General features: G+C 44.5%; 1 protein-coding gene across 1 annotated transcript; it reads left to right on the top strand.

Moving 5' to 3' along the window:
• The first annotated feature begins 364 nt into the window (after positions 1-364).
• NANOGNB (NANOG neighbor homeobox) lies at positions 365-8,923 on the top strand. Its single transcript, XM_064376752.1, has 3 exons — positions 365-367; positions 8,381-8,716; positions 8,840-8,923. Exons 1-3 carry the CDS (start codon positions 365-367, stop codon positions 8,921-8,923), a joined length of 423 nt encoding a protein of 140 aa, XP_064232822.1.
• Positions 8,924-10,991: the final 2,068 nt, after the last annotated feature.

Raw genomic sequence — 10,991 nt, 5'->3', positions numbered from 1 at the left:
GCTCATGCCTATAATCCCAGTACTTTGGAAGGCCGAGGCAGGCTGATCACTTGAGGTTGGGAGTTCGAGATCAGCCTGACTAACATGGAGAAACACTGTCTTTATTACAAATACAAAATTAGCCAGGCGTGATGGTGCATTTTTCTGTAATCCCAGCTACTCAGGAGGCTGAGGCAGGAGAATTGCTGGAACCCGAGAGGTGGAGGTTGTGGTGAGCTGAGATCACCCAATTGCACTCCAACCTGGGCAACAGAGCAAGACTCCGTCTCGCCGGGCGCGGTGGCTCAAGCCTGTAATCCCAGCACTTTGGGAGGCCGAGGCGGGTGGATCACGAGGTCAAGAGATCGAGACCATCCTGGTCAACATGGTGAAACCCCGTCTCTACTAATACAAAAAATTAGCCGGGCATGGTGGCGCGTGCCTGTAATCCCAGCTATTCAGGAGGCTGAGGCAGGAGAATTGCCTGAACCCAGGAGGCGGAGGTTGCGGTGAGCCGAGATCGCGCCATTGCACTCCAGCCTGGGTAACAAGAGCGACACTCCGTCTCAAAAAAAAAAAAAAAAAAAAAAAAAAAAAAAAAAAAAAAAAAAAAAAAAAAAAAAAAAAGACTCCGTCTCAAAAAAAAAAAAAAGAAAGAAAAAGGTGGCAAGAGACCAAATTCTACAATACTACATTGTGAGGTCCTCGGCTTTGACTCTGAGGGATAAAGCCATTCAAGTTTCCAGCCAGGGAATAATATGATCTGATTTGCATTTTTTTTTTTGGAGACAGAGTCTCACTGTTGTCCGATCTGGAGTGCAGTGGCATGATCTCAGCTTACTGCATTCTCCACCTCCCGAGTTCAAAGGATTCTCCTACCTCAGTCTCCCGAGTAGCTGGGGTTACAGGCATTTGCCACCATGCCAGGCTAATTTTTGTATTTTTAGTAAAGAGGAGGCTTCACCATGTTTGCTAGACTAATCTGTAACTTCTGACCTCACGTGATCTGCCCGCCTTGGCCTCCCAAAGTATGGGGATTACAGGTGTCAGCCACCACGCCTTGCCTTGATTTACATTTTTAAAGGATTACTCTTTCTACTATGTTGGAAGTAGAATTTTAGAGTGGGATGGACAAAGGCAGCAGATTGAGTTATGAGATAAACTATATCTAGTTGAGAGATGATGGTGGTAAGAAGTGGCAGTTATCTGGATATATAATATATGTATTTTTTGAGATGGAGTTTTGCTCTTGTTGCCCAGGCTGGAGTGCAATAGTATGACCTTGGCTCACTGAAACATCTACCTTCTGGGTTCAAGCAATTCTCCTGCCTCAGCCTTCCGAGTAGCTGGGACTACAGGTATGTTCCACCACGTCCAGCTATTTTTTTTTTTTTTTTCATGTATTTTAGTAGGGACGGGGTTTCTCCATGTTGGTCAGGCTGGTCTCGAATTCCCAACCTCAAGTGATCCGCCCGCCTTCAGCCTCCCGAAGTGGTGGGTTTATAGGCATGAGCCACTTCGCCCAGCTATTTTAAAGAAAAAAAAGCAAGATTTTCTGACAGATTGAGTTGAGCTATGAGAAAGGGAAGAAGTCAAAGACAGCACTAAGATTTTTGATTCAATCCACTGGGCAGATGGAGTTGGAGTTGGCTTTACTAAGCTAGAGAGGCCTGAAAATAGGTCAGCATTCACTGAAGGGAGCCATAAACTGAGTTTGGGAATTTTTTTTTTTTCTGAGTTTGGGAATTTTAAGTTCAATTCACATAACTTATTAGACATCCAAGCAGAGATATTGAATTGGTAGTTTGACATACAAGCCTGGAAATAAAAATCTGAAAATAGGCCGGACGCAGTGGCTCATGCCTGTAATCCTAGCACTTTGGGAGGCTGAGGTGGGCAGATCATGAGGTCAAGAGATAAGACCATCCTGGCCAACATGATGAAACCCCATCTCTACTAAAAATACAAAAATTAGCTGGGCCTGGTGGTGCCTGCCTGTAGACCCAGCTACTCAGGAGGCTGAGGCAGGAGAATCGCTTGAACCCGGGAGGCGAAGGTTGCAGTGAGCTGAGATGGAGTCACTGCACTCCAGCCTGGTGACACTGTGAGACTCCTCAAAAAAAAAAAAAAAAAAAAAATCTGAAAGTAATTTCCCTTTTTGGGCGGTATTAAAAACCATGAGATTGGATGACCTGGATTAGCAGTGCATGTAAAGGAGATAAGAAGTGAAGGGATTTAACCTTGAACGTGATTCACAGAGCACAGGGTCAGAAAGAGAGCAGTAGGGGAAAGAGGAACAAGAAAGAAAGCTTTCAAAGAGCAGCCATTGACTCAAGCCCAGGAAGGGATGGTGTCCAGGGAGTGGGAGAGTACACTTTTTTAACATGGAGAGAGATCCTGATACTTCAGAAGCCCCTGATGATTCAAGTAAGTAAGAAGGGAACAAGCCGGGAACAGTGACTAACGCCTGAAATCTCAGCGCTTTGGGAGGCCGAGGGAAGCAGATTGCTTCAGCTCAGGGAAGTTGCAGACCATCCTGGCCAAGACGATAAAACCCTATCTCCATCAAAAATACAAAAATTAGCCAGGCTTGATGATGGACACCTGTAGTCCCAGCTACTCAGGAGGCTGAGGCAAGAGAATCCTTTGAGCCTAGGAGGCGGAGGTTGCAGTGAGTTGCGATCGAGCCACTGCGCTCCAGTCTGGGCTTCAGAGCGAGACTCTATTTCAACAAAAGAAAACAAACAAAAAGAAACCACCCACTGTCTCACCACCACTATACCCTTAAAAAAAAATGGGGATTGGGAATTGGCCATTTGATTTATTTTCTTTTTTTTTTTTTTTTCTGAGACGGAGTTTCGCTCTTGTTATCCAGGCTGGAGTGCAATGGCGCGATCTCGGCTCACCGCAACCTCCGCCTCCTGGGTTCAGGCAATTCTCCTGCTTCAGCCTCCCGAGTAGCTGAGACTACAGGTATGCGCCACCATGCCCAGCTAATTTTTTGTATTTTTAGTAGAGACGAGGTTTCACCATGTTGACCAGGATGGTCTCAATCTCTTGACCTCGTGACCCACCCGCCTCGGCCTCCCAAAGTGCTGGGATTACAGGCATGAGCCACCGTGCCCGGTCCTTTTCTTTTTTTTGTTTCTTGAGTCACAGTTTTGCTCTGTCACCCAGGCTGGAGTGCAGTGGCACGATCTGGTTTCACTGCGACCTCCCCCTCCTGGCGTTCAAAAGAGCACATCCGACTAATTTTTTGTATTTTTAGTAGACACGGGGTTTCGCCATGTTGACCAGGCTGGTCCTGGACTCCTGACCTTAAATGATCCGCCCACCTCTGCCTCCCAAAGTGCTGCAATTACAGACGTGACCCTCTATGCCTGGACTTTTGTTGTTGTTGTTGTTGGTATTTGTTTGTTTGTTTTGAGACTAAGTCTTGCTTTGTCACCCAGGCTGGAGTGCAGTGGGCAATCTCGGCTCACTGCAAACTTTGCCTCTGGGGTTCAAGTGATTCTCCTGCCTCAACCTCCGGAGTAGCTAGGATTACAAGTGTGGACCACCAGGTGTGGCTAATTTTTGTGTTTTTTTTAGAGAAGGGGTTTGGCCATGTTGGTCAAGCTAGTCTCAAACTCCTGGCCTCAGGTGATCCGCCCGCCTTGGCCTTCTGAAATGCTGGGATTACAGGTGAGATCCACAGTGCCCCGTGGCCATTTTATTTTTTGCAACGTCAAGGTCATTCATGTCTGACTCTGAAGAGGAGTGTGTGAAAGTTAGATGTAAAAGCCTGATTGGAGAATATTCAAGAGAGAATGATGGGAGAAAAATCACCAACAGGCAAGCAACAAATACAGATAACTCGTTTTTTGTTTTTTGTTTTTTTCCCATTTATTTATTTATTTTATATTTAAAGATGGGGTTTCACCATGTAGGTCAGGTTGGTCTTGAACTCCCAACCTCAGGTGATCCACCCACCTTGGCCTCCAAAGTGCTTGGATTACAGGCGTGAGCCACCATGCCCGGCCCAGATAACTCTTTAGAGGAATGTAAGAAAATTTCTTACATTTTATCACATTCTGTAAGAGAAATTGAGACAATGAGTGGTAGCAATAGAGGGATGTGGGTTACAAGAGTGTTTGTTTTTTTCTAACAAAAGAAAACTTGTGGCCTGCTGCAGTGTCTCGTGCCTGTAATCCCAGCACTTTGTAATGCCAAGGTGGACAGATCACTCAAGCTAAGGATTTCAAGACCAACAACAGCATAGTGAACTGCCACGCCACCATCTCTTAAAAATAATTTTTTTTATTTTTTATTTATTTATTTTTTTGAGACAAAGTCTCACTCCATCACCAGGCACCAGGCTGGAGTGCAGTGGCGCGATCTCAGCTCACTGCAACCTATGCCTCCCGGGTTCGAGCAGTTCTCCTGCCTCAGCCTCCCGAGTAGCTGGGACTACAGGCACATGCCACCACGCTCAGCTAATTTTTGTATTTTTAGTAGAGATGGTGTTTCACCATATTGGCCAGGATGGTCTCGATCTCTTGACCTCATGATCCGCCCACCTCAGCCTCGCAAAGTGCTGGGATTACAGGCGTGAGCCACCGTACCCAGCCTAAATTTTTTTTTAAAAAAAACAAAAAGTACACCAATTAGCAGACACTCCAAATTTTATCCCACCCTAATCTCTGATAATCCTAATTTACTTTCAGTCTCTATAGATTTGCCTATACTGGACATTGTATATAAACAGAATCATATAATGTCTGACTTTTGCATCTGACTTCTTTCACTTGTTCATTTGTTTTTTTTTCTTCCTGTTGCTGCAGGGTCTCCTCACTCTGTCACCCAGGTGGGAATATAGTGTCGCCATCAGGACTCACTGCGGCCTCAACTTCTTGGGCTCAAGTGATCCTCTCACCTCATTTAAAAAATTTTTATTTTATTATCATCATTTTTTGAGATGGAGTTTTGTTCTTGTTGCCCAGGCCTGCAGTGCAATAGTACCATCTTGGGTCACTGCAACCTCTGCCTCGGAGATTCAAGAGATTCTCCTGCCTCAGCCTCCCCAGTAGCTGGGATTACAGGCATGAGCCACCATGCTCAAATAATTTTTGTATTTTTAGTAGAGACGGGGTTTCACCATATTGGCCAGGCTGGTCTCAAACTCCTAACCCTGTGATCCGCCCGCCTTAGCCTCTCAAAGTGCTGGGATTACAGGCGTTGAGTCACCATGCCCGGCCTCATTTTTTTTATTTTTAAGAGGAGGAGATCTCACTATGTTGCCCAAGCTGGTTTCCAGCTCCTGGGCTCAAGCAATCATCTCACCTCCGCCTCCCAAAGTGCTGGGATTACCACACCCGGCCCCTCAATTTAGGTTGCATTCGATATTCACCCATGTTGAGCATTAATCAGTATTTTATTTCTTTTTGTGGCTAAATAATAGTCTATTGTATAGATATAATGTATTTTGTTTAAAGGGGGCAATTGCTAGGTCATATGGTCACTCTGTTTAAATTTTAGAGAAACAGTCTTGCCTGCCTCTATCAAGATGATCGCATAGTTTTTTCCCTTTATTCTATTCATATGATGCATTACATTGATTTTCCTATATTGAACCAGTCACACATTTCTAGAATAAATCCCACTTGGTTATGGTGCATAATCCTTTTACTATGTTGCTAGATTTTGAATTGTTAGTATTTTGTTGACGTTTTTGCCTCCATTTTCTTTTCTTTTTCTTTTTTTTTTTTTTTGAGACGGAGTTTCTCTCTTGTTACCCAGGCTGGAGTGCAATGGCGCGATCTCGGCTCACCGCAACTTCCGCCTCCTAGGTTCAGGCAATTCTCCTGCCTCAGCCTCCTGAGTAGCTGGGATTACAGGCACGCGCCACCCTGCCCAGCTAATTTTTTGTATTTTTAGTAGAGACGAGGTTTCACCATGTTGACCAGGATGGTCTCGATCTCTTGACCTCGTGATCCACCCGCCTCGGCCTCCCAAAGTGCTGGGATTACAGGCTTGAGCCACCGCGCCCGGTCCTTTGCCTCCATTTTCATAAGGGACATTAATCTATACTTTTTTGGAGGAGACATCTGTCTGGTTTGAGTATCAGTGTGATGATGGCCTTTAATGTGGCAACTTGGGTAGGCTATAGACCCTAGTCATTCAATCAAACACTAGGTGCTACTGGCATATTTATTTTATTTTGAGATGGAGTCTTGCTCTGTTGCCCAGGCTGGAGTGCAGTGGCTGGGATTACAGGCATGAGCCACCGCGCCCTCAATTGTCTTTAAGTAAAAGGGATTATAATCTGAGTAAACCTAATTCAATCAGATGAGGCTTTAAGAGGAAATTCTGCCTAGGGAGAGCAGCTTCATCTCACACTGAAGGGTTCCCAGCCATCCTTTCAGACTTGCCAAGACCTTTCCAAAATTGTGTAAGTCAATTTTCTGCAATGAATTTCTTTTTTTTTTTTTTTTTTTTGAGACGGAGTTTCGCTCTTGTTACCCAGGCTGGAGTGCAATGGCGCGATCTCGGCTCACCGCAACCTCCGCCTCCTGGGTTCAGGCAATTCTCCTGCCTCAGCCTCCTGAGTAGCTGGAATTACAGGCACGCGCCACCGTGCCCAGCTAATTTTTTGTATTAGTAGAGACGGGGTTTCACCATGTTGACCAGGATGGTCTCGATCTCTTGACCTCGGGATCCACCCGCCTCGGCCTCCCAAAGTGCTGGGATTACAGGCTTGAGCCACCGCGCCCGGCTGCAATGAATTTCTTAATGTATATTCGCTACTGTTGTCTTATCTTTCTCCAGTTGAACTGTGACTGATATGCAGGGTAAAAATACTGATCTCATAGAATAAATTGGGAAATGCTCTTTCCTATTTTTTGGAAGACTTTGTGAAAGGTTTAATTCTTGTACAAACATTGGTAGAATTCACTATTGAAGCCATCTGGTTATGTGAACATTTTTAAGATTTTTCAATCGAAGAAATTTACTCCTCTATGTGAATGTAAAATTGCTCCTTATTTTATTTTATTTTAATCTCTGGGAACATGGCTTTTTTTTTGAGACGGAGTTTCACTCTTGTTACCCAGGCTGGAGTACAATGGCTCGATCTCGGCTCACCGCAACCTCCGCCTCCTGGGTTCAGGCAATTCTCCTGCCTCAGCCTCCTGAGTAGCTGGAATTACAGGCACGCACCACCATGCCTAGCTAATTTTTTTTTGTATTTTTTTAGTAGAGACGAGGTTTCACCATTTTGACCAGGATGGTCTCGATCTCTTAACCTCGTGATCCACCCGCCTCGGCCTCCCAAAGTGCTGGGATTACAGGGGTGAGCCACCGCGCCCGACCCCAGACTTTTTTAAAAAGCTGCTGCATTATATTCTTTTTTGAGGCGGAGTTTCGCTCTTGTTGCCCGGGCTGGAGTGCAGTGGCGCGATCTCGACTCACTGCAACCTACGCCTCCTGCGTGCAAGAGATTCTCCTGCCTCAGCCTCATGAGTAGCTGAGATTACAGGCATGCACCACCAAGCCCGGATAATTTTGTATTTTTAGTAGAGGCGGAGTTTCTCTATGTTGGTCATGCTGGTCGAACTCCTGACCTCAGGTGATCCGCCTGCCTCAGCCTCCCAAAATGCTGGGATTACAGGCGTGAGCCACCGTGCCCAGCCTGTATTATATTCTGTAGGCTAATACATGAATTTTAACTTAGCAGATTTGACCCTTAGAGTTCAAATAATTCTTTTTTTTTTTTTTTTTTTTTTTTTTTTTTTTTTGAGACGGTGTCTCATGCTGGAGTGCAGTGGCGCGATCTTGGCTCACTGCAGCGTCCTCCTCCAGGGTTCAAGCAATTCTCCAACCTCAGCTTCCTGAGTAGCTGGGCTTACAGGCGCCCGCCACCACGCCTAGCTAATTTTTGTATTTTTAGTAGAAACGGGGTTTTACCATATTGGTCAGGTTGGTCTCGTCCTGACCTCATGATCCGCCCACCTCTGCCTCCCAAACTGCTGGGATTACAGGCTTCAGCTACGCTCCCGGCCTTTTTTTTTTTTTTTTTTTAAGATGGAGTCTCCCAAGTAGCTGGGACTACAGGTGCGTGCCACCACGCCCGGCTAATTTTTGTATTTTTGGAGAGATGGGGTTTCACCATGTTAGGCAGGATGGTCTCCATCTCCTGACCTCGTGATCCACCCGCCTTGGGCTCCCAAAGTGCTGGGATTACAGGCATGAGCCACCGGGCAGGCATCAAGTTCACTTTTTCTTTGCTCTATATTTTTCACCAATGTACAACATTGCTAACTTAGGAAAATCAAATATATTCTCACATGGGAGATTGTTAACTATGAACTGAAATCCAAATTTAGCTGCAGCTTGATTTTATTCCACAGATCTTTTTATACAGAAACAACCAGCTATGCCTTGGGATCAAAATCCTGAACAATCAAATGGAAATTACAGTGAAGATGAACAAAAGGGAAAGCAGAAATCAAGAGAAGGAGGAGGAGAAGCTGGCGGAAAGAGAGAGCAAGAAAAAGATGAGGAAATCGAAAAGGACCTGGACAATGAACAGGAAAAAACAAGGAAAATGGAAAATGAGAAACAGAAACAGTATCCCAAGACAAGATTAGTCAGCAAATCCCTCATGGACACTCTCTGGGCAAAGTTTAAGTTAAACAGGTGCCCCACAATACAAGAGAGTCTATCACTCTCATTTGAATTTGGCATGACACATAAGCAGGTATGACAGCATTAACAGACATTTATTCATCGACAGACAAAGTCACTTGTGTAGTACTATTACCCATATAGACCAATATCCTTATTCCTGTATTAATCACCTCCCACACCTCATTTTTTGCAGATAAGTCAATGGTTCTATAAAAAGAGGAAGAAATATAATAAAGAAATGTCTAAGAGAAAGCATAAGAAAAAACATATGAGGTAAGAAAGTGTTTCTCGTAAAATATAAGGAAGTAGAAGGAATATATTGACTCCCGGAGATGGCCTGTGTTTCCATCATTATTGGGTATGCCTATAAACTTTTTCACATTCCAGCCAGTGACAGAAAAAACACTTACTGTCTTATTTTTCACTGTACTCAAAACACACACAGGCACACACTCACATACACATGCCACCATTTAACATGTAGTCATATTACCAAATGAGCAAATATAGACATTAGCTTTTTTCTGATTGTGGTACAGAATTGATAATTTTGTCCTATTTGTTCCTTTGATGCTAAATATGTCTGATGATTGTCTTTCCTCTCCAGTTGTTGGCAGAAGCTCATGTGATTTTTGAAAGGAAATAAGGACAATGTTAACATTTTCAGCAGCACTAGACTGTATATAGAATTTTAATGTATTATTTATGTATATCTATGTAGACATGTTTAAATGTTATCTCACTTGATTATTGTTAAGCAATATATGGGGCACCTGATTATCAATTGCAGGGGAGCAGAACACTGAACACTGGTTACCATCACGCAGGTGATGCCTCCCACCACATGGAGGACTGCAAAGATCATCACTGTGCCAACCGACAGGAATAGAAGTCCAAATGCTTCCACCCCATGCACCTTGGTATCAGAGTTGTGCAAAACAGTGCAGTGAAGCTGTGGGTGTAGCAACGCTTTACTCACAGAGCAAGATCAGCTTCCTGGCAGCCAGTGCAGGGAAATTGGCTATGTGTGCTCCTCTGGTGCACTGAGCTTGCCACAGGGAAAGGTAGCCACACAGAAGCAAAGGTCACATGGGCTCTTTTTGTTTTTTTAAATTTGAGACAGAGTCTTGGTCTGTCACCCAGGCTGGAGTACAGTGGGGCAATCTTGGCTCACTGCAACCTCCACCTCCCAGGTTCAAGTAATTCTCATGCCTTGGCCTCTCTATTAGCTGGGACTACAGATGTGTACCACCACACCCAGCTAATTTTTGTATTTTTAGTATATATGAAGTTTCACTGTTTTGGTCAGGCTAGCCTTCAAGTGATCTGCCTGCCTCCCAAAGTGCTTGGATTACAGGAGTGGGCCACTGCACCTGTCTGGGCTCTTTGATCTCTTGGTAAGAAAGTATTCCAGGTCTACGGTCTGTTCTTATGCGGCCAATTGGGGATTAAAAGACTGCATGAATGAGACAGCATTTCCCAGCAATCATTACTCTAAATTATAAATGAGGAAAGTGAATTGCTGGGAAATAACAATTTCATCAATAAACAACAGTTCCTGATTATAAGAGCCTAAATTTATACTCTCATGTGTTAGTTTCATAAGCTGTGTATTTTCAGTTATAACTTGAGACATAGTCAAGCCTCTATCAATTTGTTTCATATGCAGTGTTTGTATACTCTTAGTGTCCTCTATTGAAACCCCACTGTGATAGTTTGTTTGTTTATTTATTTATTTATTTTTATTATTTTTTATAGAGATGGGGTGTCACCATGTTGGCCAGGCTGGTCTCGAACTCCTGACCTCAGGTGATCCACCCATCTTGGCCTCCCAAAGTACTGGGATCATAGGCGTGAGCCACCACACCTGGCCTTTTTTTTTAATTAAGAGAAGGGGGTCTCAAACTTCTGGATTACAGCGATCCTCCTACCTCAGCCTCCGGAGTAGCTGGGATTACAAGTGCACATTACCTGTTGCTGGGCGAAGTGGCTAATGCCTGTAATCCCAGCACTTTGGGAGGCTTAGGTGGGCAGATCACAAGGTCAGGAGATCAAGACCATCTTGGCTAACAAGGTGAAACCCTGTCTCTAATAAAAATACAAAAAAAATTAGCTGGGCGTAGCTGGGCATGGTGGCACACGCATGTAGTCCCAGCTACTTGAGACTGAGGCAGGAGAATCTCTTGAACCCAGAGGCAGGGGTTGCAGTGAGCGGAGATCGCACCACTACACTCCAGCCTGGGGGACAGAGGGACACTCCATCTCAAAAACAAAAAAACAAGTGCACATTAGCATGCCCAGCCGAGCATGATGGTGTTTCTAATGTTCTTGCACCATTTCTGCCT

This window comes from Aotus nancymaae, unplaced genomic scaffold (genome assembly GCF_030222135.1).
Source record: "Aotus nancymaae isolate 86718 unplaced genomic scaffold, 86718_ANA_hifiasm-v0.15.2.pri h1tg000016l, whole genome shotgun sequence".
In the NCBI taxonomy this organism is placed as follows: Eukaryota; Metazoa; Chordata; class Mammalia; order Primates; family Aotidae; genus Aotus; species Aotus nancymaae.
This window is presented reverse-complemented; position numbering and strand designations above follow the sequence as displayed.